Genomic DNA, 15,709 nt, shown 5'->3' with positions numbered 1-15,709 from the left:
GGGGCGTCACCAAGACGAAAGCAAATTATGTTTGACAAACACCCCTTGTTTTGTTCAGCCTTCATGGCGAGTTAGCCCGAACGGCAGATATCATCACATCAAAGACATCCCTCTCTCCCTCCCAGGCAGACGAGCACTGCTGCTGCTGCTCACTTGTTTATCCCAAAAGGGTCGGCAGTGCGACTTCACAGTATTTGGGTTTCTGTAGAAGTGCATGTGTTTACCTCTCAATGCATCCGGTATCTGCACATGTAGCTGCTAGTGAGAGTGTCTACAGGTGTCTGCGTACAGTCGTTAACCAAACAAATGACAGTACAGCAGAAAAAGAGAGTCCCTCTGTGTGTTTCCTAATATGTTTGATTTCAAGGCTGTTAGGAACAAGAGCAGCAGCCAGGTTTAAAAGTTCATCTCAGCTAATTACAAATCCCATCTGAGAAATCTGACAGCAATTTCACTTAGGCAAACTCAATTACACGAGCACATGTGAGAATTCTCACTGCGGATGAATCGTATCAAGGTATCACTAAAGGTATTAACGATCCCCACAAGAGCTGAAATAGAAACAGTCCATGCCAATTTCTCAGGTTCACAGATGGGTGATCTTATTACCATAATGTGTAAGCTGATTCAGCCTATATGAAACAAAACACCGATGATGCGGGAATGAGAAAGCAGAAGAGAAAAAGCCCCTCACCCGGAACGTAATTTGATATCCCGGCTTCGGATATAAAAAAAAAAAAAAAAAAAAAACTCACCTGCGATGTCAGTTTGTCACAATCTCTTGCTGAGGTTTCATTTAATGCTTGTTAACAACTCATTATTTCCCATTTGCAACACCTGCCTGGCGCAGCGCGGCGCAGGCCAGACATCGCCTCAGTGAGGAAACAGGGTAGAACCAGCGGAGTAAACACAAGGACAACACGGATTCACCATCTCGCCTAAACGGAGGTCAAGGTAACCTGGAGGTAATGTATGCATGAGGTCAGGTGACCCCGATTTATTAGAAACTGACTGTTCTTTAACCCTCTGAGACCCGCTGGATCGCAGACTGACTTTACTGTCTTTTAGAGGCTGTAGCAGGTCAGTTTTAGGGCTAGAGTAAAGCTACAGGTATCATATGAAACTAGAAAATCTAAGGAATTCAGGACAATCTCTGTCATTGATTTGTGTTGTTAATTGATTTCCAATAATAAATATATACATACATTTTGCATAAAGCAGCATATTTGTCCACTCCCATGTCAATAAGAGTATTAAATACTTGACAAATCTTCCTTTAAGGTACATTTTGAACAGTGCAATTAATTTGTGATTAATCACAATTAAATATTTAAATCGACTGACAGCCCTAATTTGAATATTTAGTATGGAACTGAGTCAATGTGTACATTTCTTCTCAAAATGCCAAACACACTGGAAGTGTATCAAACTCTTAGTGATCTAAAATCAGTCAGAATATTTAATAGCCTGTCAAAGCAAAGGGTAACTATTGGATTGCAAAAAAAACCAAAAATTTTTTGGCCTGATAGGACCAATTAATCCATGTTGGAACGGCTTCCAGACAGACCGCCTGTCAGCAGATACCGAGGCACCCTGGACGGACGCCAGACCCCGGTCTAATGAACGGCTTCGGGCCACGAACGTTGTTGATTGCTGATCACCGCCGTGCAGCTACTTTGAGGTCTGAATTGGCCCCCACTAGATTACATTTCATTTGTCTTTGATATTATTTTAGCACTATGAGAGGAAATCTGGGACAAATCAAGTCTCTTTATTTCTCTGCATCCAGATTGTTGGACATTAAATCATCAATCAGTGATATTTGTGCTGGTTGTCTCTAATTGTCATTTTAATTGGGATTGTGAGGCTGTCAGTAAATATTGGAGCCACTGTTGTTCGGCCTGAATGAGCTTTTCCAAGCAGGCCTGAGGGCGGTAAGACTGCGGACTGACTGGTGTTAGCTGGTCTTTCCAGTATAGACGTGGTGGGACACTTTGGTGGCCGTCCCTAATTAGACGTCCCCTCGTAGCTGACTGAGATGGAATATGACAGCGGTTTATTAAAGCATTGTCCTGGTGATGCCTGCTCATAAATGCTAGCCTGACTGGGGGCAAACTCATTAAAATAGCAAAGTTGCTTTTCATCAATTGACTGGTGGTTAAATATGACAGCGTTAACTGAACCAAAGCATCGCTCGCCTGCATTTAATCCCCGAGTGAGATGAGAAACACAGCCGTCAATATATGGACGCTCACATTCATCAGTCTGACGAAAACATTTCATCAACATGAATTTATGAACAAGTTTCTGCAAGAAAACGCAACTTTATTCTGTGTTATTGTTCAACTGCAGTATTTCCAAATGTTAACGTCCACTCAGTCGTTAGCAGAAAGCAGTGACGTAGGTTACCACGGTAATCAATAAGGTTATGAATGATGTGAACACTAGCAGTGTGTTCCAATCCGCGTACTTCTGTACTTACACTTACTACTTTGAGTGCATAAGTGCGCTCAAAATACCCGGATGTTGTACTCAAAACGGTCAGATCGTTGAGTGTGGAACGCTGGACACTTTCCACACTCAACTGTCGCCATCTTGGCTACGTAGCGGAAGGGGCGGAGCCACGACCACTATTCAAACATACGTAGATAACAGAATAAAACAATACAAAACGTAAACATACCGGTGCATTTTCAGCCAACAGGAGGACACATCGTCGGCGTAGGCGACGACGTTGGAAACATAATTTCCACTCTGCTTTAAATTTTTTTCAGAAGATATTTTGGCGGGTAGCGAGCCGCGGTCAAATGTTGCGATCGTCATTTCCGGTCAGTGCGCCGCAGAGTATTCGATTTGAGACGACCCTAACCCGTTGAAATTTACGCACTACTCAAGTGAGTACAGAGTGCACAAAGTGCACTACATTGAAGTGTACTTCTGGAAGTACGTGGATTGGAACACACTCTAGCACTAGCTGAGTCAACGTCAGTGTTAGTTTGTATTTTTTGTAGTGGGGTTGTGTGTAGGCCAGCAACTCCGTTAGCTGTGCTAAATTGGAAATAACTAAAAGGGTTTGTTCAGATTTTTTGAAGTGGGGTTGTATGTATACCCCCCTGTGATAAAATTACTGTTTTTGTGAATGGAGTCTGGTGGTTTTGAAGAGAGCGATATAACGGCTTCGGTTTCCCGTCGTAAAGCGGCTGTCTGAAGGCGAGGTAAAGCGGCTGTGGACGGGAGCAGTAGAAAAACTGATTTTAGAGGTTGTGTTTAGTGAGACAGGAATACAGCCAATAACAGTTGCCTAAACGTGTCATGAAAGCATGGATGACCGTTTCTAGATTCTTAGGAGATAAAAAAAGATCAAATTTTCGAGATTATCCGAAGGTGTAAAAAAAAACGATTGAATGATGGACTTCACCAGGTTGGTCAATGTTCAGTTTGTTATCAAAGATAACACCAAGGTTTTGACGCAGCAGGACAGAGAACCTAAGTGAGGGAGGAAGTGCTCGCTAGAGGAGTCTGGATCCATTATAAAGGCTTCAGATTTATCGGAGTTTAGCTGAAGAAAATGTTGTGAAAGCCAGTTTTTAATATCAGTAAAACGGGATTATATTTTGGCCAGTTGTGTTGTGTCATTGGAGTCAAACAAGAAATAGATCTGGGAGTCATCTGCATAAAAATAGAAACTAATGAAGATAAAAAAACACCAGCTTGATCACTTAATGTCTGAAATCTGACCAGAAACACTGTTATATCAGATGTTTCTGGGATAAATAATGTGCTTCTCTACAGCCTGTGAGGCTTGAATCCAAACAAGCTGCTGCCACAGTGTGATTGAATACACATAAACTACACATACTGAGTTCACGTCCAACGAGTCGGCTTACTACTGACTTTGAAACAGCACCGCTATACAAATGGGTTAAGAGACAGGAGAGGCAGGCAGACACAGAGAGAGAGAGGGGAGTAGACTACTAAACATGTCTGATTCAGAGCAGATGTCGAAGGGGGGGCTGGACTTCTGATGTTCGGCTCTTCAACCTTGAGTGGTTGTTTGGTTTAGATAATGGTCTTCTGTTCACCTTTAAGGGGTTTCAGTCAAGTGCTTCACCTCTGCTCCTGGTCTCTCGGTCCCCTGTAAGTGATTTGGTGTCACGGCTTTCTAAAGCAGACAAGCCTGTCGGTTACTGCCACATGGACGGAACAAATCCAGCCTCATGTACTCTCCGGGGAGAGGAGAGATATTATTTTACAGAGGCCATAACCATACGCATTGATTATGTCACTTAAAGGGCAAAGCTTACGGAAGGTGTGACCTCCAGAGGACTACAGGTTAGTAGGCTGAACCTGTATCATTGCAAGTTGCTGCAACATATCCTCAAGCAACACTTAATGTAATATGTTATGAAAAACGTATTCCTCCTTCTTTGTTTGTATTCCTACGAATGTCCATCAACACGTGTGCATTTCCACTCTTTAAATGCATACAGTCTTTTCAAAATAAACTTCCGTCTTCACAGGAAACAACTTCCTTAGGTTTAAGCAATAAAACGACTTAGTTAAGTTTAGGAAAATATGGTGGTTTTGCTTAAGATAACTCTGAAAGTGGCGTTACTAAAGTACGTAAATTACGTGACAAATAAATCAACGTTGACTTCTGGTTTCACACGGGACACGAACGCCACTCTACTGGGCGAAAGTCTGGTGTTTTTAGACCCACCTATCCACCCCGACCTCCTCCGTACACGCCGTTTGACGCTCTTTATTCTTCCTGGTTCATAATTACGTGGATTAAATATGAATTGATTTCGTGGGATACACACGGATTACAGTGTATCACTTTTCGTAGGTACAGGTATGAATGGTGTATGAGGTAGTGGCCCTTTAAAGTGAAGCAATGTTTGCTCTTGACCCCTGGTTGCAGGTTGCCCACAGTATCAATTTCCAATCGAAAAACAACTAACCATCCCTCGTCAGATTGCTTCATTTGAATAGTTTAAGGAGGCCTGAAGGACTGTCAAAGTTAACGCAATAATAACACAATAACGCCATTCATTTCTTTAACACATTAATGCAAATTATGATTTTTAGGTTTTAGCGGTCTTAGCAAGTGAACATACTGGTATCATATGAAACTAGAAAACCTGATGAATCCATCGGTACCAACCATGTCATACTAGTTTATCATGAAGGAGGTTAAATAATGTTACAAACTTACGCTTTATATTGGCGAGGAAAAACTGTCATGGCCATTTTCAAAAGGGGTCCCTTGACCTCCAGATGTCCAGATCAGTGAATGTAAATGGGTTCTATGAGTACCCACGAGTCTCCCCTTTACAGACATTCCCACTTTATGATCATCACATGCAGTTTGGCGGCAAGTCATAGTCAAGTCAGCACACTGACACACTGACAGCTGTTGTTGCCTGTTGGGCTGCAGTTTGCCATGTTATGATTGGAGCATATTGTTTTATTCTAAATGCAGTACCTGTGAGGGGTTCTGGACAATATCTGTCATTGTTTTGTGCTGTTAATTGATTTCCAATAATAAATATATACATATATATTGCATGAAGCAGCATATTTGTCTACTCCCATGTTGATAAGAGTATTAAATACTTAAATCCCCCTTTAAGGTACATTTTGAACAGACGTTGCCTCTCATAGACTCTACATGTAATTCTACCTGATAGAGATAAAAGCTTTTTATCACCACCTTCCTTCCAGTGACATTTAAGACTAATATTGACCTCAACCACAATTGCGGCTGCTCTCCTTAGAGCACAAGGAAACGGACGGCTTTTAAATGTGTAATTTAAACACACACTATCTCTCTGCCTGTGTGTGTGTGCATTAATGTGTGTACTCCTGAGTGTGGTCGCTCCTATTCAAACAAAACTAACCCGCTTTCATAGACGACAGCAAAGATAACGTCACATTAACGACAGAACACGATGTCGTCAAATGCGTCTGAGAACACACACCACTTCAGCTGCAGCCATGGAGATATGGAGGCCTTTAGGAGCCATTAAAACCTGTGTTTGTGTGTTTACATGTCTGAGTCTATACATTATCTAAAAAGCCCTTCATGATACTGGACAACCGTATTGCATTGGTGCCATCTAGTGCCCTCAAACCACAGACCTTAATCCAGCAGACGGAGTAAAACCATATCATCGCTGAACTGTAAATTAACTCTCTCCAGATGATAACACAGGTTCACGTTTAGAGGAAGCTGTTTATGTTCCCAAAATGTTAGCTGAATTATTACGGGTTAGAATATCTAAAAGGTGTAAGATGTGGGCAGAATGTTAGTTTAAAACATTCAAAAGACGAATGTGAAGAGGTTACAGAGGTTACGTCTATGTTAAAATGTCTGATTCTAAATGTGATTTAAAGATAAAAGCTGTGCAGCAGTAAAGGTGAACCCGTGTACCCTCCTCCGTCCTGAACAGAAGTTGTTTTTGTGATCAAAGACATATCTGAGGTGACCACTGACTCCTCTGATTGCTGGATCCTCTCGAGCCTCCCTCATTCGAACAATGATAGACCCACTCAAGCTACAGAGGGCTATTGACATTGACAGCACTTGAACTTTATTCTACTGTGTTATAACATTAAAACTGATGATGGCAATCCATAGACTGGATGTGTGTGTGTGTGTGTGTGTGTGTGTGTGTTGGTGTACTAGAGAGACGATGGTGCGTGTGCTCCTCAAAACATCTGTTTTGACTGCAGCATTCCTCCTCCGTCTGCCCTTTAATACCAAGACCAGCAATTTGTTGCAAATGAGCTAAGTCAATGTGATCCCTGCGAGCATCTGGAAACAGGAAAACAAAGTCCTGGACAGAAACTCTCTCTCTCTCTCTCTCTCCTCTTTCATGCTGGACCTGGATAAGTGGTAGTAATGATAACCCTGTCCTCCTCGTTGTCTGTTGGCTTAAAACCTTTCAAAGTGTTTCCAAGGTCAAGAATGAACTTTAAACCTCAAAATCATCTCTAAAAAGCAAAGCCAGAAGTAGTGAGACGCTGTTATTAGAGCAGAAATACCTATTAAGGAGGAGGGTGAGGTGGAAGCTGGAGAATAGGGTTTGCAATTCGTCTCCTACTTACAGTTGATGTTGGTTTACTTTAAACCATGACAACATCTTTCCCTAAAATTAACCAAGAAGTCCAATGGAACGTCTCTCGAATCCATATACCCCGACTTCACCAAGAAGCAGTCGTCTGGCGTCACACAACAACTGAAGCCCACATTGTAAATGGTAAACCAACAACTAAAAGGCAACGTAAAGTATATTTGCCTGTATTTAATTAAAAAAATATACATACTATCATGCAGTAAATATGTTGCCAACGTTATTAGGTAACTGATTACAGTAAAGAATCTCTGAATGTTATCTTCTCTGCACCAAAACTATTCGGGAAAAAATTTGGAGGTTGCATTGCTAAGAGTTCAGCCTCGAGTCATTTATTTATTGATTGATTGATTTTTCATTTTGGCATAAAGAGCATAAAGAAATAAATGCATACATCTAAAAATAAATATAAAATAAATTTTAAATAAATTAATAATTAATTAACTAAAAAGTTAATAAAAAAGATAAATGAAAGGGAAAATTAAACAGAAGGGTTAATAAATAAGGGAATTAATACAAAAAATAATAAGAAATAAATAAAGAAGCAAATTAAACAGGAATGTCAATTTATATCACATTTTATCAATTAATTAATAGCTACATTTATTTTTAATATTATTTTGCAACATCTAATGACACATTTATTCATTTATCGAGTCATTTATTTAGTTATTTTTGAAAATTGTGCATAAATAAATAAATGCATGCATACATTTAAAAATAAATATAAAGTAAAAAAATAAAAAAATTAAAAAATAATAATATGAATAAATAAAGGGAAAATTAAATTATTGCTACATTTAATGACATATTTATTTATTTAACGAGTTATCAAGTTAATTTATTATTATTTATTTTGGCAGGTTCTGCCTCCATACTGGAACGCTTGGAGGTCAGAAGTTTGAAATTTCAAGTGGGAAAATTCCTAGTTGTCTTGAACGCATCATAAAATCACTGCGTTGGCGTGATACCCTCCTCGAAGCTCCTAAACTGTGCTGGAAGATGTTTGTTTTAGATGTGGATTACACTGCAGGAGAGATTAAAAAAGTTTCTATTGACATTTTGACAGTTTTCTTTTCCCACATTGAGCGCTTGTTACTCTGCACAAACCCTCTGGCTCCTGAACTATCTGTCAGGGTTACTGGTCAACACAGTTTGACAGATTATATCTATATTATATAAATATATATACTGTAAATTCAGAAAGTCAGTGAAAGTAAGGCTATTTAAACTGAGAGAGGCTACCGCAGGTTCCTGGGTACCTTCCTTCCTGATGATCACTGACTTCAGTTTGTGTGTGTGTGAGTGTGAGAGGTGAAGGAGACTCAGGTGTATATTGGTGGCAGGATACTTACAATAGCATGTTCCTCGGAGAGGGTTACCAAGGTAACGGTTCTCTGAGTCACATCTGGAACGACACAGGAAAGGAGAGGGAAAGAAGAACAAGATTCAATAAGGGTTTAGTTTAAACAAAGACACATCTTTGTGTTAGAAGTGTCTCATGTTGCTGCAGGTGTTGTCGTCGTCCTCCAGCTCTTTGTGGACGAGGTGATTTCCCTGGACAGCCCTGTCTAGTCAGAGCTGTCCTCTTTTTACCCAGCGGACACACACCATTAGGAGAGAGAGCATCTAACCTCTTGATGCTCAAAAACAGATTTCATGCATCTTGCAGGAGCATCAGAGGGTCACCAGCTTAAATCTGTGGACAGGCTGAATAATGTTGATGAATTTGTATGAAGAGGAAATCTGGATATCAAACACTGTTACCTTGAACTTAGGTTGGACTAGCTCTGGGTGGCCACAGACACAAACAAGATTTATTTGCTCCATTTCTGATTCAACATCGCCGGTGACAACAGCAGGAGAACCTCAAAGCTGATAGGCTTTTGCCCCATTCGCCTCACCATGCACAAACTCGCATCTATTCCTCTATTCTTTTGCATTGACTTTATATGTAATCACGCCATGTGAAAAGGTCGCTTTGCGTTTGGTGTGAACGCAGCGTAACACGGGAAACACAATAATGGAAAACAAATAAATATATATGCATAAATTCCTGAAGCATAATCTTCTCTCCTCTAAAGCTGATCCATATGCTCAGTATGTTCCCAAACAATATATTACTAAATACAAGGAGCTATATGAGTGGGCGATAGTGCAACACAAAATAGTATATTTAGTGGGGCTTTCAAAGCTAATGTGATAATAAAGGCGTTAAAGCAATGGTTTTTTTTTAACGCCACTAATTGATCTAACGCATTAGTGGGTTTTTAAGCTAGAGTGAAGATACTAGTATCATATGAAACTACAAAACCTAAGGAATCCATCGGTACCTTGGTACCATGTCATACTAGCTTGTCATGAAGGAGGTTTAATAACGCTCCAAAGTGGCCTCAAATGTTTGGTGAGGAAAAACTGTCATGGCCATTTTCAAAGGGGTCCCTTGACCTCTGACCTCCAGATAAGTGAATGTAAATGGGTTCTATGAGTACCCACGAGTGTCCCCTTTACATACATGCCCACTTTATGATCATCACATGCAGTTTGGCGGCAAGTTATGTCAAGTCAGCACACTGACACCCTGACAGCTGTTGTTGCCTGTTGGGCTGCAGTTTGCCATGTTATGATTTGGGCATATTTTTTTATGCTAAATGCAGTACCTGTGAGGGTTTCTGGATCAATATCTGTCATTGATTTATGTTGTTAATTGATTTCCAATAATAAATATATACATACATTTGCATGAAGCAGCATATTTGTCCACTCCCATGTTGATAAGAGTATTAAATACTTGACAAATCTCCCTTTAAGGTACATTAAGGTACCCTTTTTGCAACCATTCAAGAGCATAGAGATACTTTTATATACTGCGATATTCCTTTATGGTAGCTAGTTGTAGCAGCTTTTTAAATCCAAGTGAAAAAGGTTTGTTTTGTATTTGTCTCTTTCATTCAGATTTCTGTCTTTAGATTGGCATTAACCACGGCCACTTAGTGGAAAACAAAATGGGAAACATACTTGACATACTTTTGATGATGGAAAGAGAAAAAACACCCTGACATTTCAGTTTAAATACATCAACCGCTGTCATTATGGACATTTGTTCCCTTCACAAAAAAAACACTGTGGAGAAAAACAGTTTATCGGGCCGTGCCAGTCACTTGTCGAACAAGAATCTACTTTTCATTTGCATTTCATTTTGACATTTCAGCCCTTTTTCTCAGTTCTCCGCTGTGACCAGATAGACGCCGACTGTCTCTTCAAAAGACACATGTTTGTTGATGGACAGTAATTGGCTGCGGTTGAAAGTTGTGACCTTTAAGTTAAGGGGAAGTCTCTAATGACCAGTGAGCTCCGCCGCCATACAATTAAGTGAAAAAATAAATAAATTGATTTTTCCAGTAGAACTCTAATGAATTTCTTTAAATACATAATGGGATTTGCAGAAGGGCCACGTGGTCCAGGAACAGAAGGGCCTCTTAAGGATAATGTAAACGTTAACACTCTGCAAAAGTAATTAAAGAAAAATATCAGGGTTAAAGGTTTTTTTCTTTTTTTTAAGTTATCATGAAGAAATGATGAACATGCTGTTGAGGCCATTAAAGTGTCAAGATGGATGACGTGTACCTGAAGTACAGATAGGAAAATTATTGCCTGGCAGTGGAGAACAAAAGCCACAGTTATTTAACTTCCACTGGCAAGAAATGTTAAAAAACGTGGACCAAATGTGATTGTTATTATAATGTCGAGGCTTTTAAGAGTGTGACGGAGTGGTATGCATTTTTCTTTTTTCATCTGGAAGACTTTAAAAAGAAAAACAAACGGATGTTTATTGACATTGCGACAGCTAAACTGAAGTTCTGTATCGTGGCCATTTGGAAACAAGAAAACTAATCAAATCCATGTGCAGATATTTGACAAGCGTTACTAAATATAGAGAGTAAATCATCCAAGAGAGAAAGAGAGAGAGAGCATAAAAACAAACATACAGGGAAAGAACGACAGAGGAAAACAGAGGACCAAGTGAAGAAGAACGAAGAGGGCAGGTTTACGTTTACAGCCTGACTGTTTGTGGATTCGTCTGTAGTGCTGCAGCAGGTCACAGAGCAGCGCTGAATACTGAATATTTCCAAGGACGCGGCCTTGAACCACGACTGCTTCACTGAGCTCACATCCTGAATCAGGAGTTTAGAGCCACAAATAAAAAACAGTAAAGAAGCTGAATGATGATTCTGGCCTCTAATAGTAGCGCCTGAATCAGTTTAACCCAGTTGTGCCTGCAGTTCCTTTGGTGGAAGTGTTCTCTTAGCTCGTCTATAAGCACAAATATGAAGACATTTTCCGTTTGGCTGAAAAGTGAGTTTTTCTCATCATATTATATCTAGTCTTTGAACACATGATTGAACTACTTTACTAGTTTTTGCAATAAACTCCAGGGGTGGGAAAATTGTTGATTCACCTGTGTATCACAATTTTTTTATACAATTTGAAATATTTTTTTTAATGCCAGAATCGATATATTTGCTTCATTTGAGTCTATGTGGAGGTAGAGGGAAGTTACTGCTTTTATTGTTGTAGTCTGAGTAATGTGACCTCATATCCGTTCTGTATCCGTCAACCAAAACAAACCACAATGACCAACCATCCAATCAACCAACCAACCAACCAACCAACCGATGAACCAAAAGACAAACCAACCAACCAACCGACCAAGCAACAGACAAACCAACAGACCAACCAACCAACCAACCAACTAACGGACCAATCAACCAACCAACCAAACGACCAAGCAACAGACAAACCAACAGACCAACCAACCAACCAACCAACCAACCAACCAACCAACCAACCAACCGACAAACCAACAGCCGAACCAACCAATCAACCAACCAACCAAGCAACAGACAAACCAACAGACCAACCAACCAATCAACCGACCAACGAAAAGACGAACCAACAGACTAACCAACCAACCAACCAACCAATAGACAAACCAACCGACCAACCAACCTACGAACCAACAGACAAACCAACCGACCAACCAACCAACCAACCAACCAACCAACAAACCAACAGACAAACCAACCGGTCAACCGATGAACCAACGGACCGACCGACGAACCAACGGACCTACCGACCAACCAACCAGCCAACCAACCAACTAACCAACCGACCGACGAAACAACCGACAGACCGACCAACGAAAGAAAAAAAAATGAAACTAATAAGAAGGTGAGAGATGTTCATTAAGGAATTGTTCCAGATCCAGAGAGTATCGTCCTCTCAAGAGGACTGTGAAGTTCTGGATCCAGAGAGGAGACTTGGACAGAGAGCAGCGTCCTCTCAAGAGGAAACTGTGTTTAAACTCTTTGGAGTTGCTTCCAGGCGACTGACACAAAGGAGCACTTTGAGGACAAAAACTATTTCAACACAACACGATTTATTGTGATAAATGTAATGTCATAAATTGCCTCGGGCTCCCTTCAGAGCCAAATATGATCCATAAAATACTTCTATCACATATTTGAATCACTAAATATACAACATTTATTTAAGCTGGAGCCAAATAGACAGAAATCTGCTCTGCCTCCCCCAGAGGAGGTTAGACATCAGGTTCAGCTTCTGATAAAGATAATACAGCTGAAAAAGATTCAGTGTTAGAAGAGATTTCAGCAGAGTGGAAGCTGGCTGACTCTGCTGGTAATACATTAACTCTGCAGAAATAGACTCAGTAGAGACCAATCGCAAGTCAAATTTTATGATATTTTTCACAACAAAGACAATGAGATGATGCTTTAGGTTAATGTTATGGTCATCAGTTTTATATATTTCAATTTTGGTTCTGAGAAATTCCTTTTTTGTTAGTTTAGTATCATTATTGGCTAAATATTAAGATACCCATGAGCCTCAGCATGGAGCGGTCAGTTCTGTCCTGTAACAATCACAATAAAGTTTATTCAAACAAGGAAACCACTTCCAAACAACAGAAAAAATTACTAATTGACTAAAGAAATCTTAGTCGACTAAGACCAAAACGACCGAGGAGACGGCAGCCCCTCGCCGAGGCGTGAATATCACACGCCTGTATTAACGTGAATACCAGCAGGGGGGGGCAACAAAACCACTTTGTTAAGTTTAGGAAAAAAGTTGAAACTGGGCTTAAAATAATTACGTAAACTAAGTAAAAAGTATGAAAAGCATGTCACAAACATCACTAAAGAACTTACAAAACCAAACAGCGGTCTCCCGGTTGAAAGTCCTGTGTTTGTTGGACCCATCTACCATCATCAGTAGTGTCTCTCTCTTTTTATTTTACATCAGTAGCTCTGAGTGCAGCATATTCACACAGATGTGTTTACATTGCTGTCAGTACGGATTACATGTATAAATGAGGTGCCAAAAGCAAGAACGGCGTTCTTATTGAAGGCTTTGGCCTTGAGCATTATCGTGTCATTTATACGCCATTTCGTGTGACCTGACTGAACAAGCTCACTTTGCTGTTAGTTAACTATTGAGGCCTGGAAGTCCCTTTAACATAATAATTTATTTTATATTCCCTCTGTAAAACAATAGAAGACTTGCCAAATTATACGTGAAAAACAAAGCAAACCAAAGGGAAAACAAAGCTAGTCGTGTAGCTAGCATTCTAGCTAACTTCTGGTACTGCCTGACAATGTCCTGCTGGACAAATATACATCCATGTATGTGTTCAGAGAAGAAGGACGAGCAGACTTGCAGGCTAAGTAGGGGGGGGGGCGAGGACGAGCTATTTTCTCTCTTGGGGGACACTAAAGTCCTGGACGCAGAGCTTCAACAAAAAGGGGACGGACACTTAAGCTGCTTACAACAGCCTAATGGGGACGAGATAAGGGCCACCCAGGACCCGGCTGCCTCATCACTTAAAACACACTCTGACTCAGCTACAGCTACAGCTACAGCTACACACACACACACACACACACACACACACACACACACACACACACACACACACACACACACACACACACACACACACACATACAAGTGACAAGTATTTCTGCTCTGCTTGCTGTTCCTGTAAAACCCCTGCTACGATACACAAATTGGAGATTAAAGGTCACGATGATATTGGTCCTGCTTGTGTGTGTGTTTGTGTGTGTGTGTGTGTGTGTGTGTGTGTGTGTGTGTGTGTGTGTGTGTGTGTGCGTGTGTGTGTGTAAGATTTTTGTAGGCATAAAATTCACACGCACAAACACACAGGGACTCTCTCTCTCTCTCTGTCCAGTCAAGTACAGTAAAATATGCTAATTAGCAGTCAATTAGAGGAGTTGTCTACATTTGGAGAGGAGGCCAATTAAAGAAGCTACGACAACACAATCAAACAATCAGTCAGACAACCAAACGAGAGAGAAAACAGGAAGAAACAGAGTGGAGACGTCAGTAGAGTGAATGTTTAAGTCTCATACTCACACAGTAAAAACAAGATAAACGTCCATGCAGGTTAGATGTTAAATAGACTGCTCATGAATGTTGTAAAAACAGCAGGAGAATATCTGGTTCCAGAGAGGATCTGTAGCTCCAACACTGTCTCACGGCAGTTCATGAAATAGTCACGAAATGTAATCTATTTGATTCGTGTACATAGACAAAAATTTCCCCTTTATTCGTGACTCTCAGCACGACAAACCAACAGACCAACAGACCAACCAAAATCAACCGACCAACAAAAAGACGAACCAACAGACTAACCAACCAACCAACCAACCGACAAACCAACCGACCAACCAACCAACCTACGAACCAACAGACGAACCAACCGACCAACCAACCGACAAACCAATCAGTCAACCGACGAACCAACGGACCGACCGACCAATCAACCAACCAACCAACCAACTAACCAACCGACCGACGAACCAACCGACAAACCAATCACGATCACGTTAATGATGTTAATATCATGTTCATTTCGTTAACGAAAACTATGATGAAATATATTCATCCATTACCTTTATTTTAAGACGAGACGGCATATACGGAATATAATCCAATAAATAAAAAGGGACATTTTAATCAATTAAAACGTAGCTGACAAATTTAAGAGGGAAAACATTTTGACTAAAACTTGACTTAAATGTTTTGAGTTGTCGTTGACTAAAACTATGAAGGATAAAATTGACTAAAATGTGACTAAAACTAATAAGCACTTAATATTACCACTGATTGAGGCTCTGAGCTTCCTGTAACAGCTGTTCCTGTTCACACCAGCCCTGTAAACACGTGGTGCTTTCACAGACACAGTGTAAACTGGATGTAGCTGTGATATGAGCATGTTTACTCTGCTGGTGGCTGAAAACTGAGGATGCTGTCCAACACTAATATATCTCGACAGCTACTATTGATGAGACATCTAGCTTTTAATGTTCACTGTCCCCAGAGGAGGACGTTTAAGGACTCTGGTGACCGTCAGTTTGCCATCAGGTCAAAATATCAGCAGGTCCTAATGTGTGATTATGGTTGATGTGGGCCGAAAAATATTGCGAGGCTTTAATGGAGCAAAAGGACAAACAGTGAAAGAAACACTTAAG

General features: G+C 40.4%; 1 protein-coding gene across 5 annotated transcripts in view; it reads right to left on the bottom strand.

Annotated features, from left to right (window-relative positions):
• atrnl1a (attractin-like 1a) overlaps positions 1–15,709 on the bottom strand; it is a 267,677-nt gene that overhangs the window by 145,167 nt on the left and 106,801 nt on the right. For all 5 annotated transcript variants that reach the window (XM_074647316.1, XM_074647317.1, XM_074647318.1 and 2 more), the window contains one exon: positions 8,495–8,547. In XM_074647316.1, the coding sequence (XP_074503417.1) occupies positions 8,495–8,547 (53 nt within the window). The remainder of the gene's footprint in view (positions 1–8,494; positions 8,548–15,709) is intronic.

Source organism: Sebastes fasciatus, chromosome 9 (assembly GCF_043250625.1).
Source record: "Sebastes fasciatus isolate fSebFas1 chromosome 9, fSebFas1.pri, whole genome shotgun sequence".
In the NCBI taxonomy this organism is placed as follows: Eukaryota; Metazoa; Chordata; class Actinopteri; order Perciformes; family Sebastidae; genus Sebastes; species Sebastes fasciatus.
Note: the sequence above shows the minus strand (reverse complement) of the source record. Positions and strands in the feature narration are given on the sequence as shown.